This window comes from Phyllobates terribilis, unplaced genomic scaffold, assembly GCF_046119375.1.
Source record: "Phyllobates terribilis strain yellow unplaced genomic scaffold, ASM4611937v1 Scaffold_12__6_contigs__length_324123572, whole genome shotgun sequence".
Lineage (NCBI taxonomy): Eukaryota > Metazoa > Chordata > Amphibia > Anura > Dendrobatidae > Phyllobates > Phyllobates terribilis.
Genome location: NW_027362772.1, coordinates 266,671,810 through 266,695,921, shown reverse-complemented (window position 1 = coordinate 266,695,921; position 24,112 = coordinate 266,671,810). Strand labels below are relative to the sequence as shown.

The 24,112-nt window shown below is 38.4% G+C and overlaps 1 protein-coding gene across 1 annotated transcript; it reads left to right on the top strand.

Annotated features, from left to right (window-relative positions):
- Positions 1-1,948: 1,948 nt before the first annotated feature.
- On the top strand, positions 1,949-21,643 carry LOC141172593 (uncharacterized). Its single transcript, XM_073656981.1, has 6 exons — positions 1,949-2,248; positions 10,189-10,378; positions 11,682-11,737; positions 13,560-13,589; positions 14,771-14,818; positions 17,862-21,643. The coding sequence occupies exons 1-6, from the start codon at positions 2,065-2,067 to the stop codon at positions 17,981-17,983; spliced, it is 630 nt and encodes a 209-aa protein (XP_073513082.1). The 5' UTR covers positions 1,949-2,064; the 3' UTR covers positions 17,984-21,643.
- The last annotated feature ends 2,469 nt before the right edge of the window (positions 21,644-24,112 follow it).

Sequence of the window (24,112 nt, the reverse complement as noted above, 5' to 3'; positions counted from 1 at the left end):
TCTGTTCTCGACTGGGGGTGGAGCTGTCCTTTTCCTCTTCCTTCTACCCTCAGTCAAATGGTCAGATCGATCGTGTCAATCAGAACTTGGAGACATACCTCAGGTGTTTCGTCTCCAAAAATCAGGAGGATCGGGCATCCTACTTACCGCTGGCAGAATTTGCCATTAATAATCATCGTCAATCCACTGGCAGGCCACCGTTCTTCGGTGCATACGGTTATCACCCACAGTTTGGTACCTTCAGTGTGGGAGGAGCTTCAGGAGTTCCTGAGGAGGAACGGTTTGCTTCATCGCTCTCCTCGGTATGGCAGGGGTGTTCGGTGTAATTTGAAGACCATGGGAGACAGGTATAAACATATGGCTGACAGAAAATGCTTGCCAGGTCCGGACCTGAATGTGAATGACTTTGTGTGGTTGTCTTACAGGAATATAAGATTGAAAGTTCCATCTTGGAAGCTGAGACCTAGGTTTATTGGTACCTATAAAATAATCGCTGTCATTAACCCAGCAGTGTTTTGTCTTGAACTTCGTCAGGCCCTTAAAGTGCTGAATGTGTACAGAGTCTCTCCTCTGATAATGTTGAGGAAGAGAAAGACAGGATATGTAAAGTTTTAGCACCCAGTCTTTTGACCATAAAGAGATAAACCTTCGCTGGAGATGTCTGGCAATGGCTTACTCTGCTCTCCCCATACAGAACACATCTGCTCTTCGCTGAGGGTGCATGTATATGAGCAGGGGATTTGTGGGGAAATTAGAGTATACAGCTTCATACTGAGTAATATTTGTCCCAGTCCATGTCAGTCACTGCGCCGTCCTGGAGTGGGACAACAAGTTAAAGGGAACCTGTCATTTAAAAAAAAATGCTATTAACCTGCAGATATGGGGTTAATCTGCAGGTTAATAGTGCTCTGAAAGGGAATCTGTCACCAGATTTTTGCTACCTCTTCTGAGAGAAGCATATATAGGCAAAGAGATCCTGAGTCCAATGATGTGTCACTTAGTTTACTGGGTGCAGCAGTTGCGACACAAGAGTTCTTAGAATGCAGCAGAGCTAAGCAAGCTAACCCTGCCCACACCACAGCTAACCCCGCCCACACCACAGCTAGCCACGCCCATACCAGGCTCTCCCTGTACATAGTTTATTGACAGTGGGCTGCTTATCACAATAGGGGGCGGAGTCGGATCAGGGCTCACATGCTGCTGTAGTTCAGGTAATGATAATGTTCTAGTGATAAAACCTTCATTATAAGTAAACACATCCTAATAAGTGACACATCATTGAAATCTGTTTTTTAACCCCTACCTCACGCTGTCCTCAGATTGCATAGAAAAAACCTGGTGGCCGATTCCCTTGAAGCTGTGGAACCATCGCACTGAGAGCCCCGCTGTCGGGAGGAAATTAACTTTAGTCCTCCCAGCAGCCTCAGGCTTTCAATCATAGGGGTTGAGCCGGCTATCAGTCCGTGATGGGGGCATGGTTACAGCCGCCACTCAATGTGAGCGGTGACTGAAGCTGCGCCGGCCATGCCTTCATGACTGAAAGTCAGAGGCTCCAGGGATGAATAAAGTTCATTTCCTCCCAGCAGCAGGTTCTCTTTAATGGATGTGGGCTACAAACACCAAACTAAGTCTTACAGGTCCCCTATTTTTGATAGTGAAACATTGTCGATTAGTCATGATGAGCTCCTCCATAGCAGTAATCTCAAAATCTGACCAAAATGTGGGAGTTGTAGATGTAGGAGACCCTAAATGAGAACCCACCGCTCTACAGCTTTTTCCATACTGCTAACCACTCAGCGGGAACTTTACAGATTTCTAGATGCACTATGAAAATCATCACACATTAAATAACTTCCTCCATGATTTCTGCTGAGTTAATGAATGACTATTCTCATTAACCTGAGCTGCAAGCCCTCGGCCGTTCACATCACAAAGCCAAGAGAATCTGACCTGCCCTTCATTTGCATGGGAACAGCTGGATAAAAGGACCAGCGTTTCCAAGTCAGGGCTTTCACAGTTCTGGTGTGCTCTCATTACACAGGAATAATCTCCTCATCATCACCAATGGCACACAGCGGATTTCTTGCTTTCCTCCTTTTTCTTGGTTTGGGGGCTTCTCATGCCTCTGGAGAAAATATCACCGCCCTATGTGAAAGTATATTGAATACCGCCGTGAAGAATGAAAGCCTCGCCAATTTTACCTTGACTGTCTCCCCTGACAAACTTTCCAGCAATACAAATTACAGCGGTAAGTTTTTCAACTATTCTTCTATATCTTTGCAAAGCTTGTAGCCTCTCGAGAAATCTTGTCAAATATTGAAATTACAAGAGAAGTTTCTTTAAGAAGTTTCGAGAAGTTTGTGATGTTCCTAAGTAGGAAAATCTAATGTATTACACCATACATTCACAGACTAGTAACTGACCAGACGAGTTGCAAAGTGCTTATTTTGCAAGTGCTGAGGCAATGCTGTATTTATAGAGGTAGCCGAAATTATCATCAAGAGCTTTGAAGGTGTTAAGATTTCTGCCACTTTCTGAGTTAATACAATTTGCCTGCAGCCCTATGTAAAAGCCTCATCTGAAATAATTCAAATAGCTTGACTCCAATACTCCTGACATGCTACCGCATTGGTAACATTCTTCTTAAATTAATTACAATATCACCAATATTAAAAATGACAATTTTTGTATTTTTCTTTTATTTTTTACAATTTTTACAAAACTTTTGATACCATAAAAAGTAGATAGTAGGATTGGGAATGAACATGATACAGTATACAGATTTTCTATGCATTGAACTTTCTATCCACAATACTAACTCTTAATTATTATTATTATTATTATTATTATTATTATTATTATTAATAATAATAATAATAATAATTAGTATTGTGGATGGAAATGTATTAATTATTATTGTTGTTAATAACATAAACATTATACAGTACATCTAGAATTTCTGTGCATCTGACTTTCCATCCAATCCACCTTACAATGTATTATTATTATTATTATTATTATTATTATTATTAATTGATAGTATTATGGATGGAAAGTTATTAATTATTATTAACATTGTTAATAACATGAACATGATATAGTACTTATTGCATTTCTGTGCATCTGGCTTTCCATCCAGTCCACCTTACAAATTATTATTATTATTATTATTATTATTAATAATAATAAAAAATTATAAGGTGGACTGGATGGAAAGTCAGATGCACAGAAATTCTATAAGTACTATATCATGTTCATGTTATTAACAATATTAATAATAATGAATAACTTTCCATCCACAATACTATTAATTATTATTATTATTATTATTATTATTATTATTATTATTAATAATAATAATAATAATACATTGTAAGGTGGATTGAATGGAAAGTCAGATACACAGAAATTCTATAAGTACTGTATCAAGTTCATGTTATTAACAATAATAATAATAACTTCCCATCCACAATACTATTAAGTATTATTATTATTAATAGTAGTAGTATTATTAGTATTATCAATAATAATAATAATACTACTAATAATAATAATAATAAAATTGTAAGGTGGATTGGATGGAGAATCAGATGCACAGAAATTCTTTATATACTGTATCATGTTCATTCCCATTCATTTCTATGTACAATCTAGATACATTTCGTCTGATTTTCTGTACATGTAAATTGAGAATGACATTTTATTAAAAGTTACAATTTTTGTAAGTTGTTTATACATTTTTTTTCAATTTTTAAAATTTTGACAATATTTCTTTCATAAGTTTCCAGATGTGTCACAATAAAGTGGATTGAGTCAGTTTGGATCAATATGAAGACCTCCTGTAGATATAATTACAGATGTAGATCCCGCTCCCACCATTATAAAGTCATGAAATTCTCCTAATGCATTTATCTAATAATCCCATAGGATGTCATAGACAAAAATGATAGCAAAAGATTACATTTTTGTAATATGTTTGACCCAAGATGACCATATACTTTTGCCTCAACTCTTTTTACAAGCATAGTCAGCAATGCTTTATCAACGGCACCCCAAAAATGTACACAGCTCTGTAGACATTTCTTTCAGTAGGAATCATGGAGACATTAGTAGTTATCAAGCTGAGTTGACATTATGAGTAGTATTTCTCCAACCTGTCCAATCTTCTGCTTGGATCTTGATGTTCCTCAATGGCGCATTCATGATCACACCCTTCATTCTTCTTGCAGAATATAATGGCGCCATATCAATTATTTTTATTATTGTTCTAAGAATTTCTATTGTTATAATTTTTCTTCCAGGACATCCTTTCCAGACGTAAGGTCCTTTAACAAGAGCAGAACAAATATTCCCGATAATCGCCCCATGTAAAAAGCGATTAGCTGACAAAGAATAAAAATCATTGATTGTCGGCAGGACAACTCCTTGTGTAAATTGTTACGCAAACGATGATAGTAACAGTCCTCATGCCGGTAGTACAAAGTCGATGATCGGAGTAAAACAATTGCCAATCAACTTGTTAGGTCATCAATCGACATTGGTTTAGAGCATACAAAATCTGCCACTCTACTGTACATTTAGAAGGTAACCTTTCGACAAACTGGTGGACATGGTCTCAATAAGGATTCTTGATATCACAATCAGATTTGAGGGAAAGACCAAGGATCAATTTTTTTGTCTTTGGAATTGCATGCAAACTCTTGACCACTCTACCCTACATCTCTCACTGTAGAACAGCATAGGGCTTGAGGGAGATGTATCTTTGGTAGATGAAGAAGAATAGCAGGTTCATCTTTAAAATAAACATATTGAACCATAGTCAACCATTTATGGCACAATAGATGGATGTGTCACTTCAAGGTGGCTATAAAGAGGTCACATATTACCAAGAATGTCACAGTCGTAAGTCCAAGACCTTCTCGTGGTTCACCTAAACCTACATAAACTAAACTATCTTGGGTAATCTTGGGTTGGTGCTGGGACCATAACACGGTCACTAAACTGTGGCCTCATTATGGCTGTTTGTCTCTTGTTCATCAGTTATGCTCAATGTGTAAAAATTTTGGGTCATTCGGACAGTTAATTCCAGTTTTAACTGTATCGCATCATGGACAACCCATTTCTAACTAAAGAACTAAAGTCTATTTCATCTGCATAAAAGCAATACTCTACGTAATGCACAATGTAAAAGTATAAAAAGTTTAATATATGTATGGAAAAATGAATCTTTTATTTTCCTCGATGAATTATGATGTAACAGATCCCAACAGATCTTAGCAGATCACATTGGCTTGGACCAGTCACTTCTTTACTCTTATTTTTTTTTAGTTTTTGTATGTTTAAAAAAAAATGCATAACTTCAAATGTTTTTACACACTTTTTTTTATATTTTGATTTTTTTTAGTTTTTTTAGCTTAGACTTGTTTAAAAAAACAAAAAAAGTGTGAAAAATTCTTATCTAAACAGAATATAACTGTCCCATCAACATTAATAGATACGTTTTTTGTGATGGCTAGGAAGGGGAATAACACTCAGTCTTTTTTTGTGGGTTAAGGACCTAAAAAATTGTTAAGGACCTCGAAACTCACGGCACAAAGTCTCAGGTCAGGATGAAAACCAACTTTCATGGTAGACAAAGTAATACATTATGTGTAGTAAAATCATAGAATGTCCATAACAAATGGTCTAAAGAGAGATGCCATTAATGTAGCAGAGCCAGTTCGTCGGATGCAGCAGAGTTAAGTAATTTGTAACTAGTTGTTGCAATTTTCGTGATCTGCTACCTGTTCTCTTACATAGGACTGCAGGTAAACCTATTGCCTTTATATTAACTTATAGTTATATCACTGCAAATCTTAAAAACCCAACCCCATGGATCTAGCATAAACTATTCCGGAAATCTGTGACAGTGCCAGAAGCATTATCTGCTTCATTCCAAAGTCACAGAACCACTGCAGTCTGTGATTGCCTGCAGTGGTCAGATGACTAGAAGTGCACTTCATCTGAGAAATAGCCAATGACTTGCACTTCTAGACACCTGTTCGCTGCACTTATTGCTTCTAGAGCTGTCTAAACACCTCCGGAGCGAGGTGCCCTGGAGGATAAGTGTGCTTCCATTTGTTATTTTCAATCAATCCTTGCTTAAAACAAAATTATTTCACTGTTGGACAAACCCCTTAAAATGCGAAAATATTTTATTTTTTCTCAAACAGTGCCACTTTTGTCCAGTGGTTGTGGCTGGTATTGCAGCTAAGACTTAATTGAAGTATAAAGCACATGTCTACCAGTAGCTCAGTGTAGGGCATTTACAAGCAATGTTTCATTTCTTTGTTGCTTCATGTAAACCAGTGAATGTAACGTAATTAAAGTTTCCAATTTTATTGCTCTCCTTTATTCACAGGTCGGTTTATTTTAACATAAAATCTTAAAGTTTATAAGTTATTACACAAAAAACTGATTGAATAAAGTTGTGGTTGTAAACTACTACCACCAATTAATATAATTTTAGACTGTTTGTTTTATTACTATATACAGTCTAGTTACACAGATACCTGATTACGTAATGGAAACGAACCACTGGCTTTACTACTATCTTGCACGTTGCGGCAGCTATTGAGAGCACATAGGCAGTGGTCACACCAAGACCATTTTAGTCTAGTTTTTTCATCCCCCTCCCTGCCCAAATTTAATATTTGGCTTTGAATTGATGTGCTTGTTCTTGTAATTTATTGAACATACCTATCTCATCTATATGTTAAGCCTTAGGTATATAACTTCTGCAAATTGTCTCTTCAGAGAGGAAGAGGAGTAGAACTCTAGCGCCACCTATTAGAAGCAGCGATCCTAAAAGTTAATATCGACCTTTTAATGAGCTTTGCAATATGACTTATGATTAAATCCAAACCAGAATCTCAATTTGCAGAAACGGTGTTTCGGGGTGTTGCCCCTCATCAGTGCAAAGTATGAGAGCTGATTTGGCTAGGTGAGAGGCTTTGGACTCGGGTCTAAGGGGTAACGTTTCTCCTTGTGGAGAGTGACAAGCCAAGCCTGGTATGTCAGAGTGAGGAGACTTATAAGCCATGCATTCTCCTCTGGGAAATTAAATATGCAAATTGTCTCTTTAAAGAGGAAGAGGACTAGTACTCTAGCGCAACTTATTGGAAGCAGCAATCCTAAAAGTCAATATTGAGCCATTAACGAGTCTTGCAATATGACTTATGATAAAATACAAACCAGAATCTCAATTTGAAGACACGGTGTTTCAGGGTGTTGCCCCTCATCAGTGCAAAGTATGAGATCTGATTTGGCTAGATGAGAGGCTCTGGACAGGGGTCTAAGGGGTAAGGTTTCTCTTTGTGGAGAGCAACAAGCCAAGCCTGTCATGTGAGAGTGAGGAGACTTATAAGCCATGCATGCTCCTCTGGAAAATTAAATATGCAAATTGTCTCTTCAGAGATGAAGAGGACTAGAACTCTAGTGCCACATATTGGAAGCAGCGATCCCAAAAGTCAATATCAACTCTTTAACGAGCTTTGCACTTCCAATAGTTGGCGCTAGAGTTCTAGTCCTCTTCCTCTCTGAAGAGAAAATCTGCATATTTCATATCCCACAGAAGCATGCATGGCTTATAAGTCTCCTCACTCTGACATGCCAGGCTTGGCTTCTCTCTCTCCACAAGGAGAAACATTACCCCTTAGACTGCATCTAACTTCTATAATCGAAACCCTTTTGTTTAGAGGAGTTATTTGCTATCAGGAAGTAAAGCTCATCCTTGGTATAATGTGAAAGTTATGCAAATTTCTGATACAATCTGATACGTATTCATTCTTTTTGCACCATTTTATTTATATAAAAGTTTTGATATTTCAGGCATTTTATCTCAGTATTTTTGTATCCAGTTCATTGTAGATTTTTTGCAATTTTATATTACAGTAGTTTTTGTCGTTTTTCGGTTTTGCTTGACTTTTATTATCCATTTTCGGCCCTCATTTATTTGCAACTTTTCGATATGTGGCAAATTTTTTGTGCAATGGTAGTCCGGTAGTCCGGTACCCTAGCGGAGTACATAATAGGAAAGTGCATAACTTAAAGATCGTTTAAAGGTTTGACCATTGAAACCCTTGCAGTGTTAGGATTGAGGCTCTGGAACCCCGGAACCGGGGAGCACCATCTTGAATGGAGCTGAGATGCACAAATGATTGACCTTCGTTTTATTCACTGTCTATGGGACTGCCAGAGAAAACTAAATGGCAATTACCGCAGTACCATAGACAATGAGGTTGTGCATGCGCACCTCGGCTCCTTTCAAGATGGGTCGCTTCTCAGACGCCCGAGTCCAGATCTTAGAGTCACTGGGGTCCCAGTGGTTGGATAGTAAATTATCTCCTCTAGCATTTTTATAATCCTGGATAACCCTTCCAAGGGTTTGTCCAGGATTTAAAAAGATTAAAAAAACATGGCTGCCTTCTTCTACAAGCAGCGCCACACCTCTCTAGACATTGTGTTTGGTACAATAACAGAGGAAGAGTTTTTAGCTAAAAAAATATATTTTTAGCTTTGCTTATGTAAAGAGTTATTTAGTAATCAAAAAACATAAAAGATGACAATATCCAATATATTGGCAATGGAGCAGTACATGTAGTAAAATAAGATAGGTTCAAATGGATTTAAATGTATCAAGTTACAAATAATAGACAAAATGGTCAAATAACCTACATTATCTATATGGAAATACACATTTACTCTTTCACATGTGTATGGCAAAAAATTCCCTTACACATAATATGATGCACAGAATAGTGCTACCATAAATGCATATTTACCAACATGCGTTTCGCCTATGTTGATCTTGCTTCCTCAGGGGGTATAATTGTGTATGGTATTTTTTTTCTACACTATTCACTTTGATGGAGCTAAAATTTAATACCAGACACAACCTGTATATAGAAGTGGTGCTGTTTTGAGAACATAGTATCTTTTTCTCAATCTGGATAAACCCTTTAAGGGGACAAGATGCAATATCCTCTTCATTTTAATCTATTTTATTATTACATCATTACCATGTTCAAATAGAGTTTGTCTCCCCTCTAACATGCAAATTAAACTACTTAAACAGTTATATAGGGGACTTTGCACCCATAAAAGTCATATCGGCAGAATAGATCTGCTTTGAATTTAGTTGAGTATGAGGACACTTCGGTGCACCCCCTAAATTTGTATTGTGAGCAGTTTTCCTGATCCTGATTGACAGTGCCCTCTTATATGTGCACCAACGATAATCGCCCGTGACAAATCTTCTCCATCCCCTCCTCCTCGCTGACGCTAGTCACGGGCTACTCTTCTGAGGATATTAGTGCAGCATCCGCAGATAAGATAAGAGCACTTCCACATCCACACAGTGCATGCGCCTGCACTGATACTGTGGGAGGACCTCTGGGCTCCTTCAGTGTTAGTGTGCAAGTGCTGCAGAATGAGTTTAGGAAGCACTCTGGGGAAGCGAACGCTGACGATTAGGACCAGGGAAAATGCTCCAAATGCAAATTAAGTGGATGTGACGGTGCACTGGATGCATCTAACCCCTCTCATTTGCATGCAAAATAAAATGCTTCTTCAAATAAACTAAAGCACAGAAGTGTAAGTCCCCCATATAACAATATACAGTATGTTTAAGTAATTTCATTTGCATTTTCTTGGAGTGACAGATTCCCTTTATAGCCAATTTAAAGGGGTTGTACTAAGTTTATAAGTTATTCCCTATATATAGGTAAAGGATAACTTATTAATTGTTGGAGGTCTGACCACTAGGGCCACCACTGATCCTAAGAACATCGGATCAGTGGTCGAACATACGTGCTTCTGTTCCCTTATTGTCTATGAGATTTTATGGCAGTACTATAGAGATTGAATGGAGTGGAGGTGCACATGCTCAACCTTTATATCATCTGCATGGGTCTTGTTCTTGGGATCAGTGATGGTCCTAGTAGTGACATCCCTCAAAAATCACTACGTTATCCCATATCCATTAACTAATTGATGGGGAAATCTCATATACTTGGTGCAACCCTTTTTAAGAACCTTCTTCTAATTTAATTGTCTATATATGTAGTGTAGTGAACTACTATGGAGTAATTTTGGACCTTTGACACACCTGTCCTTAACATATAATTTTTACCTTGTTCCTTTTTCTAGTTCAGTTGAATGGAGATGGCAATTTCACAGTCCTCTTTAAAGCCGTTATTGAGTCCGTCTCAGTAGGAAAATGGTCTACAGAAATCGATAGCTGTGATGGAAGTCCCTTGTTTGTTAACCATTCCTTCAGCAGCAAAAACATCGTCACAACATGGACTTCACCAGTGAATGTGACCAGTGTAACAATTAAGTAAGTGGCCAATGAGCTATTCTGAAATTTTGGGGATTTTTTTCTGTCTCCGAAGCCCCTCTTACCATGGATCAGGAGTGTTCTTCAAAAAGAGAAACTTTTAAGTCAGGAACAAAATGATCTCCAATGTTATCTGAACAGGGGAAGAGAGATAAGATGCTGGCAGTCACTTCTGGCGGCACTTATCTCCTTGGCGAAAAAATAATTTTTCAGTGTGTCCTTCCCTTGTTACTTTCAACATCTAGATACTGTAGGTCAAACTCTAGATGGTTGGGAGAGATGTTGATTGCACACATTCGATTTCGGACTGCCGATCACATTGTTCTCCTTGAGATAAGCCCCCGGCCTACGTGTCAATCGTCAACTTTCTCATAGAGAACACAGGAGCTCTCAGCCGAATGAGCCCTCCTGTGTATGGAAGAGTCGGCTTAGATAGCTGTTGACAGAACAATCTTTCGGCCGATAGCCAGCTAAGTTATATGGTCGCCCTAAGAGTGTTGGCCAATGTCAAAAGGGTATCCATCAGATTTGACATGATGGCTGATGTTGGGCAGCATGGTATAGACTAGGAGGAGCTGACCTGATACATATATAGATTTGTGTAGTATAACCTCAGTTTTATTAATTAATTCTATTCTTCGGAGTCCAGTAGGTGGTCCTGAGTAACAGCTATGTCTGTATACACACTTATACAGAGAAGTCTTGGAATATAAGTACTTACTAAAACAGACATGTGAAGAGCACTCACTGATCATCTTTATTCACACATCTGTGCAGAGGATTTAAAGACATTTGTAAGAAAAAAAACAAGACTCAGTGTTATGGAGATGCAATAAAAATGGAATTTACAAAAAAAGTTGGACCTAGTTAAAAAAAAAACAAGGACAAGATTTAGACTATTCTCAGATCTCTAGAAATGGCAACATTATCAGACACAAGAGACCTAATATACAGAATATGCAGTCCTCATACACAATATACTAAAGTCAGCCAAACTCACCAATAACAGAGGGATTGGCAGACAGTCTAATGTTTATGGGGGCATCCCGACTCGTCCCCAAAAGTTGACGGTAGGGAAAAAAAAGATCTGGCCATTGGGATTTCAATGGCCGGTCTTTTTGTTCAGCGGGGAGATAAGCCGCCACCAGAGGAGTCCGGTAGTGGCTTTCTAATAGAGGAATTTGGAAAAAATAGCTGTGAATCAATCAATTGTTCACAATCACAACTATATAAAGGGTATAAGAGGCTTAAATGTTTTTGGTATGAAGCTGATACTATCTTTCTCTTGTTTTTACTTTTAAAGGGTATATGTGCAAAATAAAGGAGAAAATTACATTTTACAAAAAATCTTACGCGAAGGTGAGTTCACTGCTAATATTGTATCATAATATTAGAATATATTGATATTTTATTATTTGGTTGTGAAAACATCATTCTGCTAAACTAGCAAGCTATTAACATCTCCTTTTGGGGTATGGCATTTTGATAGTTGTTTTCATAGTTTAATACCCCAAACTTTTCCAGTGATTTTGTGTCCAAGTATTAAAGGGGTTTTCCTAAAATCACAAGTATTACCCTATTCATAGGATAGGGGATAACTTGCTGATCACTAGGGGGGCAACTACTAGGGCCCCTAATAATCTCGAGAATGAGGCACCAGAACCACAAAAAAGAGACTCTGCAATGTGTCATTGCTGGTAAATGCTAAGGGAGGTGGCACCAACTCTGCCTTGACAACAGTTGCATTACTAGGGTCCGATGGCCCAACTGCAAAATTTGGTCCTGGGCCCTCACCTGCTTATTTGTTAGATTTGTTAGATTTGTAGCATTCTGGAAACTATAAAACCATGCATATTCTCCCTCAATGTATTAAAGCCCCTTGTCCTGTCTCCTTCCAGTAATTATGTCCACAGTCCTGGTCCCTTCCAGTAATAATGTCCTCCTTCTTAATTAATGTCCTAGGCACCTTCCTGGTATAATGTCCCTCATCCTGGGCCCATTCCTGGTATAATGTCTCTCATCCTGGGCCACTTCCTGGTATAAAGTCCTCCATCCTGGACCCCTTCCTGGTATAATGTTCCCCTTCCTGGGCCCCTTCATGGTATAATGTTCTCCATCCTGGCCCACTTCCTGGTATAATGTTCTCAATCCTGGCCCACTTCCTGGTATAATGTTCTCCATCCTGGCCCACTTCCTGGTATAAAATTCCTCATCCTGGGCCCCTTCATGGTATAATGTTCTCCATCCTGGCCCACTTCCTGGTATAATGTTCTCCATCCTGGCCCACTTCCTGGTCTAAAGTTCCTCATCCTGGGCCCCTTCTTGGTATAATCTTCCTCATCCTGGGTCCCTTCCTGGTATAATGTCCCTCATCCTGGGTCCCTTCCTGGTATAATGTCCCTCATCCTGGGTCCCTTTCTGGTATAATGTCCATCTCCTGGCCCCTTCCTGTAATAATTCCCCCTTTTATCCTGGGCCCCATACTATAATAATGTCCGCCATCCGGAGCCCCTTCCAGTAAAAACGTTCCTCTTTCTTCTACAGCACATTTTAAAAATTATTATTCTTATCTTCCCTGCTTCTACAACGCGCAGCATCCTCTTCTATAGTCGGTGCAGAAGCCGACAGCTGATTTCGGCCTGCCGGCACGGCATGAGGTTTCATCGCTGCCATGTGCCGATAGTGACAAGCAAGGATACGTCAGCTGCCGTCTTCTGATTGGTCGGTGGCATGTATTGTAAAAGGAACATCTTTGCAATGCAATACATTTCAGATGAATGTGCGTCTGAGAACGCACATCCAGGTGAAATAGGCGTTGGCATTGGCGGCCCTTTCCAGCATGGGCTTGGTCACAGTCTCACCCTCTGCAACCAAAATTGTTACGCCCCTACTTGACAAGGGTATTTAATAGCAGGACTGTATTAGAGAATTGAATTGTTGCCCCAAGTGATTGAAACTCTAGCTATGACTTTGGTTTTACATTACATTATGGAAGTATGGTAATCTACCTCTAGACAAGGTAGACGGCAGCACCCGGGACAATTGCCTATATTGGTTATGTTTCATCAAAGCCATATGTTATATCAATTGGAATTACAGAGATGTTGCTGACCAGCTCCAAATACATTCTCCTGTATGTTTTCAAATTAAATTGAAACAATTTTTTTTTCATATTTTTTAGATTCTACCCCAGGTACCAATACAACGAAAGGTTAGTAAACCTAAGCAACCGGGTCTTAAGTTACTTGTTTTTTTCAGATAATAATCCAATTATATATGGAATAAAAGAATATTCCTGTAATAATGTCTACTAAAAAACAACTTGGATCATTTAAGTCTTCAATATGGTTCAGTGGTTAAGAGCACTTAGGTCCTTGGTTCAAATTTGCCACCATTTGCCTAGTTAAAATTGTATACTTTCCTTGAGTTGGCATGGGTCACCCCACGTTTCTCTTACATTTCACATGAACATATTATAAGGGATCGGCTCGCTGGTAGATACTGGTGCACACACAAGGATCCAGTTTGTTAGTTCATAACAAACGTGTGGCTTGTTAAATATCCATAAACCATCCAGCTTAACAAAACAAAACAGCGTTTTCTGGGTACAAAAGGTAAAACAGAACCAAAACAGAAAATAAACAGTCCATATCAATTACGGGCTCACCCATCTAAACATCAGACCTTCACTCAGCCTCTAGCAGAACCTGAGAGACACAGGCAAGGTCTTTTCACCTTGCACACACAGACCACTAGTAATACATGAGGACTTCCTTATATCTGCAGTATCAGGCACTGGGGTGGGATATGTGAGCAGCCAGTCCCGCCCAGCTCTCTGACTGCTCCTAAACCCTGGCCCTTGACAGACATGCCCTATTAACTCTCTGAGAACTATACGTGCTGGAGCCTGCTTTTCCGGGCTTATATTACCGAGGCTACCAGCCTTGATGATACATATCTCCCCTCGAGGACCTGTCTGGTGGCCATCTTACAATACTAATAGATTGATAATTTTGATGTGTGAATCACTTCAAGGCAAAATTTATTTGCTTAAAACGTTTTACTATTCAATTCTCAAGAATCCAGAAAAACAGCGGGTGGCCATCATTGGATCGATTTGCTCATCTCTACTTACCGTGTCTGGTTTTGGATCAGAAAAAAACTACTTGGGCTCTTAGAAGTAAAGTTGCTGAGCAATGTAAAGTCATTCAGAGCCTTCATAACTCTTTATAACTCGTTATCAAAATGAATAATTATTACCTGTAGTTATTATACTGGTTGGAGGAAATCCCCAAAATCACATCTCATTGCTTTGTCATTCATTAACAATACTAAACATATCCAAAAAAAATAAAGATGACACGCATTGTGTTTTTTTTTATTTTATTTTAGCACCAGCCACTGCTAACCACACAGAAAGTACTAAAGTTCCAGAGAAAGGTAGGTTTTCTGCAAATTTACAAATTCAAAAATATGACATCTCTTTGTTATTTAATTTGATTGTTAAAATTATTTTATATTTTTTAGCATTTATTTTTATATTATTTTTTTAGTCTCTTTTTTAATTTCTGATTGTATACATATATTTTTTTACATGATTAAGGGGACAGCCATCTTGGTTGAGCTACCTTAACAGCAGTTGTAGTGATTTTCTTAAAGAGAATCTGTCAACACAGAATGACTTATCAAACCAAGCACATGGGACGAGCCCCCTGGGGCCATGGGGTACTCAGTAGCAGGGCCGGTCAGTTCTATTGGGGTAGTCACAGTGGCAGTGACCCGATCCGTGGCCCAGGGCGGTCAAATAAGAAAAGTCAATTGGAGAATAATGTTTTGGGGATAATGATTCTTGACGCCACCGTGTCCTGTGTCCTCCGGGGAAGTGATCCAGCCAACTCTCAGATAACTTGGGTGCACTTGATCAGGACCCCCTTCTTGTGTACCTTCCCGGGTCGTCTCTCTTTGCTTGCCCTCCTGTCCTGCGCCTTACACACAGAGTCCCGAGCCAGCGGCCGCGGGCCTTGTCGGGTGATGTCCTTTCTGTCCCCTTTGTCCTATATGGCCATCTTTTCAGCGAATGTGTGTGGTTTTTGGCTACGGCACTTGAAGATACCGCAACCTCCGGTTTGCTAGCTGAGTCTTGCAGTCCTCCACTAGTATGGGGCTGGTCCCCTACTGCGATCTGATCCCTTCACGGTCAGCGTGAACTCGGGCCCAAGGGCGGACTCCGCACTTCCTGTGCCCCTAGGATTATTTCTCTCACTGGAGAACTTCTCACTGCTCCCTTGCTCCTACTGGGCCCCTTTGTCTGGACCCTACTCCTCCACGGTCCTCATTTACTGAACTCCTTCTAGATGTTTCTACCTGTCTTTTATACTCTCTGTCATGTGACCCACATCACTAACTGTCACTCTGCGTGGTCCCCTCCAACTTCAGTCCCTCCTTCAGTGCTCCCCTAAACTACTTCCTCCACCCACCTCCTCTACTTAGTGCCACCTTTCAAACAGGGACCGGGTCTGTGTACTCCCTTAGGAGCAATCTGGACCTTCCCTAATGGAGTGGTGTAGTGTTAGATGTGAGTGGTTGGGTCCCGGGTAGTGCTCCCTCCTTACCTGAGAGTGGGGTAGCACACCTCTGGCTGAGATGCAGTACCTCTGTGGCAACAGGACCCACAGGGGCGCCACACATGTGCTCAGAGCAACTTTGGCATGGCTGAGCAGTTCAGTGCACCTTCCCACCTACTTCTTTCTCTCTATGCCCCTCCCTTTTTTAATTGACAGCTCTGGATTTATAGAGCCAGAGATAGACAGAGATATATGAAAACAAGTAGGTGGGAAGGTGCATTGAACTGTTTGGCCACACCAAGGGTGCACCCAGGCCCTGTGCTTGGTGTGAACAGTCATTCTGTGCTTGCAAGCTCTCTTTAAAGCAAAACTGTGACGGAGTCCTAAAGCAAAATCTGTAGCAAGGCCACCCAACTATCATGTATCATTTATTGTATTGGTCTCCTTAAATCAGAGACTAAACTTTCTCATATTCCGGTGTCCAGCTATAACCACGACTTCTATATCCTTAATATTTAGCTCCAAAAACTGTCAAAATATTACCTGCATGCATTAAAAATTAGATATATTAGACCAGATGAGGCTGGTGTATTTACTTTGAAAAATCGATGTCAGCATGGTTGTATAATTTTATGCGAAAATTCAACCCAATCTCCACCCACCTAGCCTGATTGACAGCTCCTCAGTGCCCCTCCTCTGTTGAAGCTGCTGAGATCTCACACTGCTCAGTACAAGCTGCATGCATCAGTGAGGCTGAGAGACTAAAACTGAATACACTTGGACTGATGAGCTCTATCACTCTACAGCTCAACTCCTAAACTGCTCATTTTATTATTAGGATTATACCGCCATTCTGACATGGATTTTCAAAGTAAATACACCAGCCTCATCTGTGTAAGAGATCTTTTTAATAATGCATTCAGTTTGTATTATGACATTTAGGAACACCTAGAGTTTAAGTTTAAAAACAACTTATTAATTTCTATGGGGAACACTGTAAGTTAGAAAAACTGCACAATATGGTGTTGTAGGGTAACGCTACAATGGAAACTTAGTTGTACAGTAACAATTAGTGAAGCAGATTTTTAAATTCTGATGTGCCAAATTAATTTATAGTTTCAGCTCACTCATTGAATTTGGTGCATCTTCTCAGTGTCATACACCTCCTTGGGTTGCGCCAGAAATGTAATTCCAGTCTGGATTTATTTCACAAACGGGCGTAGTCATGCCCTGTCCCTACCTGATTACTCCCCAGCTCAGCCTATATTGGTGGAGCTGCCCGAGACTGGCATGAAAATGCCAAAAGTTCAGAATTTTTGCACAACTCCGCATTGCACAAAAATTCTGTGACTTTTCAAAGTGTTTTGCGCCTTACCAATTTTCTAGTAGAAACCCTGGAATGAATCGGGGCCAAAGTGTCTAAACTGGAGCCATAAGGACTGATGTCCAACATATTGGCTTTGATTCATTAAGAATGGTGTTGTACATGCTGGTGTTAATGAAGTGGCTTGATGGAGTTAGAAGAGCCTGAGTTGTTATTCTCACGCCACTTAATGTATCAGGAGCATCTTACATATGACGTGGGCCTCCGTGGGTCTCGGCAGAAATTTTGCTTTAGTCTGGGACTCTAGTAGGATTTCTGGCATAAGGTATACCACCTCTGGTATTGAGTTAGATGGCCCCAGAGGAGCTGGCCAAGACTGGCATAAAAACGCCAAAAGGCACAAAAATTTTCAAAGTGTTTTAGGCCAAAAAATTGACGTATACACATTTATGTATCGGCCCCATTCTCTGTCAAATCTTCTAAAGAAACAGATACTCAAAAGTTGATGACTTAAAAATTGTTTTACGGTTGGTGAAAAAATTGTTTTTCTACCGTTACTTACAAAATTATTTTTGTGATATAATTTCCATTGCAGTAACAACCCATCGCATAGTGAAAACCACAAGTGCAGCTTCTATAGAACAATCCAGTTTGGTATCTATGGCTTTAAGTCTGATCCTCGGTGTACTCCTGATCCCCAACAAGTATCTGTCATGATGAATTTCATACAGCAGGAACTTTCATGAACTTTCTCCCAAGTTTTTGATCTGTCGTACCAAGATTTTTCTTTTCGAAAATGGAAGCAATATAAATTCTGCTGTAAAATGTAACTATGCATTAGACATTTATCAATAGAAATCTGACAAGTTGGTAAAATTAGAATGAATTTTTTTAGCTTTATGAATTACAAAAATTTACAGAAAATTATGCAAACTCAAAGAGGGGTTTCCAAGAACATTGTGGTATTTGAGAAATTATCCAACTGCCTACGTGACCCTTTTTATGATAATGGATTATGTATTTTGTATCAGTTTTGACCCTTTGTAGTACCACACCTACTGGTGCAAAAAGCCCATGCTAGTAATTTATTGCCTGTCTGAGTGTTTTAGTACTTTCCTTTATTTTTCAGGCATTGTAGCTCAATGTAGGATGCTTATCATTGCCTCTTTCTATACTTCCAAATCATCATGCTTTTCACAGGATTGTCCCAAAGGGGTGGAAATAATGCATGTGCAATTTTTTTGGGTGCTCCTTGGTTTAAGGCTAGTTGAATTTTTCACAAATTTCACAAAGAATTCAGATTTTCCACAATCTGAATTTTTTTTTGCAAATTGTTTCTCTCAAATTCGGCAAATAGGTGGCCAGACTCATGTGTTCGGAAGGGGTTGATACAGGAAAAAAATATATATTTATATTTTTGTACCGTGTTAGCCAGTAGATAGAAAAATATTTAGATTTGAGAGTCCTCAGTGGTTGATACCTTTTAATGGCTAACTGAAAAGATGGTAACAGGTTGCAAGCTTTCGAGACTACTCAGGTCTGTTCATCAGGCTAGTATAACCCTCTCAACTCTAAATATTTTTCGGAAGGGGTTGCAAATTTTAAAAAACATAATTCTCACCCGGTACCTCACATGTACTCTTTAGTCTAGTCGTACCTGCAATCTTCTCCGAGCCATCTTTGGCATCTTCCAGCACCCAGCATCTTAGGTGGCTCATGCAATGACTAGGCTGAGGTGCATGCCATGCAATGTCCTAATGTCACAGTCTAGTCAGCTCTGGAGACTTTGAAGATGTCTGACGCCAACAAATGCCAAGAGCTGAAAGTTGCAAAAGATGGCTCAATGAAGACCACACCAGAAAACCATCAGAAAATAGTAGGGCTGCATAACAGGACAGGTGAAAGCCGGGGGATTATAATTTTTTTTACATGTGTTTATTATGCTCTGAGGTCTAGAGGGAACTTGGAACATAGCGTACATTCAATATACATAGAAAAAATTTAATGCAAATTCGAAATTCCATGCCAAATTCGACTGGACTGCCGAATTCGAATTTTGGCAGCATCAGTCATGACTAATGCTAACTTCAGCTGACATCCTAGAGTGTAAGACACCTACCTAATTTTACTACAGGTCTTTACTCTGCAGTTCATGTATCGTCTAAATATTAAAAGGTTTTTCCAAATTCAAAAAATTTGTTCATATGTAGTTCAGTTTCGAGAAAGGGTTCGTTATGAACCTGAAACGTGTTAATAAAGGCTAGTTGATGTATTACCACACTTGAAACTACTTCTTTTCCCAGCAGCGCGGTCTACCAGAACATCTGTCTCCAACTTTTCCTCAGGTTCAGAACATTGATGGACCATCCTTAGGTCAATTGAGGGTCTGACTCTCAGCACCTTGACAGATTAGGCCATATAAGGGTCACAGTACTCATTGAGCTTTTGCCTTATATACATGGTTGTGGTTGTGCTTGGTATTATAGTGTTATTCGATTGAAATTAATAAAATAACACTTCGATTCTCAACTCAACACTGGTATATAGGTGGGATGCCAGTAAAAAGAGCAATAGAGGTGGCAGCGCTGGCCACAATCAATGACATCCCCTTTAAACAGCTGATGAGATGGCTTCTCAAATCAGATACTAACCGATCAGTATTCTAAGGATGAACCATTCATTTTGCAAACATGGAAAACCCCTTTAATGTTTGCTGCACAGTATCATAATCATGGCACCGTCATCTAACTGCACTGCCAATCGATCATCTAATCCAATCTTAAAATGATATAGTTTAGAAGTGCGATGATAATATTTTAATAACTATTTGCACATTTTTTTCCATTTTCCTTTCCTGCACATATGGTACAATAATGTACCATTTACTATATGAAGTAGATAGAAGACAGCATTTTGGATTTTAATATTTGCATATATATATTTTAGTTTTAGGTTATGCCATTGATTTGTGTTGTGTCTGTGCTTGGTTAGCTATTAAGTTAGTTAATGGCCTCTGTGTTAGTGGGAACCCTGGCTACTTATCCATTCCAGGTATGATCGCTAACATAGTTAACAAGTTAATATTTAATTTTCCAGCAAAGATAAAATATATAATCAGCAAGATATAGTGCGCGTATCTATCTGCCTTAAAAGTATTAATACAGAAATGACATGAGATGTAATTAATCATTTTTTTATAGCTACTGTATCTGAGACTGTCAGACCACATTGATGATAAGTAATTGAAAGTTAAAATGTAACCATGCACGAGTTATAGGGTGTTCACAAGGAAATGATATCACTCACCCCTGTCCACCTCCACCTCTTGTTCAAATGAAGAATCCAGGCGCCTGCGTTTTACATATGTTTAAGTACTTGGACCTTGACATAGTCATATTTAATTGGATTTACATTTTACTGCTTTTATGTCTATAGACATATAGGCTTTAAACTTTACCGTCTACAAGAATAATAGATAGAAAGAGACGAATAGGACGTTAGAGCTGAGATGCCATGTGGCTTTAGTATTAGTACGAAGGGCAGTGCGGAATCAGTGATATTATCTCGGATAGTAACTATGAGAACAATATATATGAAACTCTAAATTGGCGCAAATCACATGTGACTAGAGATGAGCGGAATAAATATTTCAAAGCAAATCAAATTCGCTTCAAGCTTCACCAAATTTTCGTATTCCTTAGAACTCAAATTTCGTGATTCGATCCTTTCGAATCAACAGAGTTGCCAACGTGATTTTGTATTTTTTTCTGGACAACTTATCAAAAAAAATATTATGGACAGCCAACATTTTTTTACGTACACATTAAAAAACATATACAGGATACATGGCTCATAATACTGTAGCCCATAATTTTGATATGAAGACACTAAATACATTCGCTGTGAACTTTAAGATGATGATAACTTATAGTCCAGGCATTTATGGACGGTTGACAACCTTGTGAATGAAGCTAAATAATGACCTGCTAGCCACTATTTTTCTTGATTCTTTTAAGGCCTGGGAAGGGGTTATAGAATATAAAAACATTATACTCTTTTCATCTATTTTGACACAGTAGTTTTGCCTAGTCCTCCATTGGCTTACTGACTCCCTCTGGCTCCCTTCACTTTTGTTTTCAGTCTACATGTCGCCAATGATTAAAACACACATTAAAAAACGAACACACTCCAATTAAATAAGATTTATATAAAAACTGCATGTAAGAGTAAATGGCACAACTATTCAAAATCTGAAAACTCTTTTAAAAATATTAAGTAATACTAACATATCATTATATCATTATTTAAGACTTGCATGTACAGTGACTGTATTATATTTGCTCATACCTAATAAAAGATTTATAGACTTACTGTAAATGGTTTGTTTTATTGGGCCCTTAAATAATTACTGTAGTGCATCTGTCACACTCAAACTAAAGTCTACAAATGCTATAGTTGCTTTTAAAATATAAAAATGTCTGTCGGACCCTTAATCAACTTTCGATATTTGTTTGTGTATATATTAGCAATTTGTCATGTAAGATCTACTTTTTTAAGTTTGCAGTTTACATTTAGGGATCTTTTAATTAAACAGGTAGATCGGGTATATAGACGACATCCTCAGCCAGATCTAAAAATTAAAATGGCACAAAGGTAGTTCAGTTATATAGATTTTATCTTAAGGTGGATCTAAACAAATAGGACACAGTGTAGGTATATAGATTATATCTTCAATTAAAAATATTTAAACAGTACCCAGGTAGTTAAGGTATATAGATGACATCCTAAGACATATCTTAAAAAAAGACACAAAATATAGATATATAGATGACATACTAAGGCACACAAAAAACGAAAAAAGTCAAATGTAGGTCAGATACATAGATAACATCTTCATGCGGATAAAAAAATCACCATGTACCTCCTTGGCAGATCTAAAAGTTAAAATGGCACACATGTACTTCAGGTATATAGATGACATTTTCAAGACGATCTAAAAATTCAGATAGAACTGTTGGTCTAGGTATAGAAATGACCTCCTCAGGCAAATCAGAAATGCTCCAATAAAAATAAATATGATCCAGAATACTACCTTCAAGTTTTAACTCCAAAAATCCACAATTTCTTTTTAGAACTTGCTAAAAATGCCATATTCACATAGAAGAAAAATGTCTGTTATTCATAGAGTGATTTTCTAATCATGGAATGTAGTTAAAAAAAGTATCACTTTTTTCTTGCTATCACATTTGATGGATAATGCATTGATCAGACCGAGGAATAAAGTCACAATTAGACGGGCTGATAATTTGATACAAGCATTTGTTAGAACACTTGTTCCTGATTATCGGCATTTGTAAACACACGAGGAATCACCCGATGAACGAGCAATATAACCGTTCGTCTGGTAACTACATCATCAATGTTGATATTAATAACATCATTGTAGGCAAAACATTGTTCTGTGTACTACAGATAATGATGATATTGTATGCGCACAGAACAATTGTTTTAACGATCGCTCTGTACACATAGAATTCTGGTCTGCCAGTCTAGACAGACCTCTAAATGGTCATTGAATTACCTTGGTCAGTTCCTCTAAATAGGCTTTAAAGTGGTATTAAGCTAAAAAAAATGATTCTATGACTATTGGATCAAAACGTGTAAAATTGTTTCTAGGGTGTATCTTGGCGTTTCTAACATGATGAAATAAAAAAGAAAAATATTAAATTATTCTTGGAGACTGAATGTAGGACGACATATTTTTCTGCTGGATTGCTCACGTGCTGCCTATTCAGATGCCTTACACCAGGTTTAAGGCTGGGATATATTAGTACAAATGAGGAACAGAAGAATAAGCTGAACTGCTGATATACAAAGATCAAAAATGCGAGCTAACAATTCTACCAAACCTTAGGGGCAATAACTCTCACTGTCGACAGTGTAGCTTGAAGCATTCATGGGGAAAGTGATATTGAGGAAGGAGGTTGCAAAAAAGGAGAAACTGGTTTAAGCAAAAAAAGGAAGAAGTTATAAAAATCACCCTCATTTACTTGGAACATAACTAGAATTGTGTACAAATATTGTCCAAACACGCGGAACTTTATAGAAAAACTATGATTTAAGTTTGCGGAATATACAGTATTACCTACTCTATAGCATTATTCAGTATGCAAGCTGGACAAAGTAGATGGTTGATTAAGGCAATATGAAGGCAAGGGTAAAATCAAATTTTGTCTTTCATTTTTTTTTTTAAAAATTAGTATTTCCCCATATAAATAAAAATACTACGGATTGAAAGCAAAAGGTGGAATGGGGGAAAGAATGGATGGGAGAGAAGATATTCTGAAGCCACCACCTTGGGGCAACAACAGAGCTCTTCTTATCATTGACCTTGTTTTTTGTTATACCTGTTTCATCTGTAGTCTTTATCCAATGGATGTCCAGATACTGAAAAACGACAACTCTCAGCATGTCAAAAATCTACTCTTCTGTCATATATTATTAATTTGACCCTATTAAAGTTACGTTTGCGCATGTGGGTAAAAGTGTTATCCCAGATCGCCAAACCGTGCCAACTCATAGAAAGCATTAATAAATAGGAGAATAAAGAGTTTTAAGGCATTAAAAAAGTATTTCATTTATTATTATATCAAGCTAAAAAGCATACACAATATACAAAATATTAGGACAAAATGACTTTGTGAGGGTAGCATAAGGCACTGGTAACAAAGGCCTAAATAGCAAACAAATTGGCATATCCAACTTGGTAAGGGCATGCATATATTGGATTATAATAAAATATCAATGATATGGATAGTTCAGAATGTACACAGTGAATATGTAGTA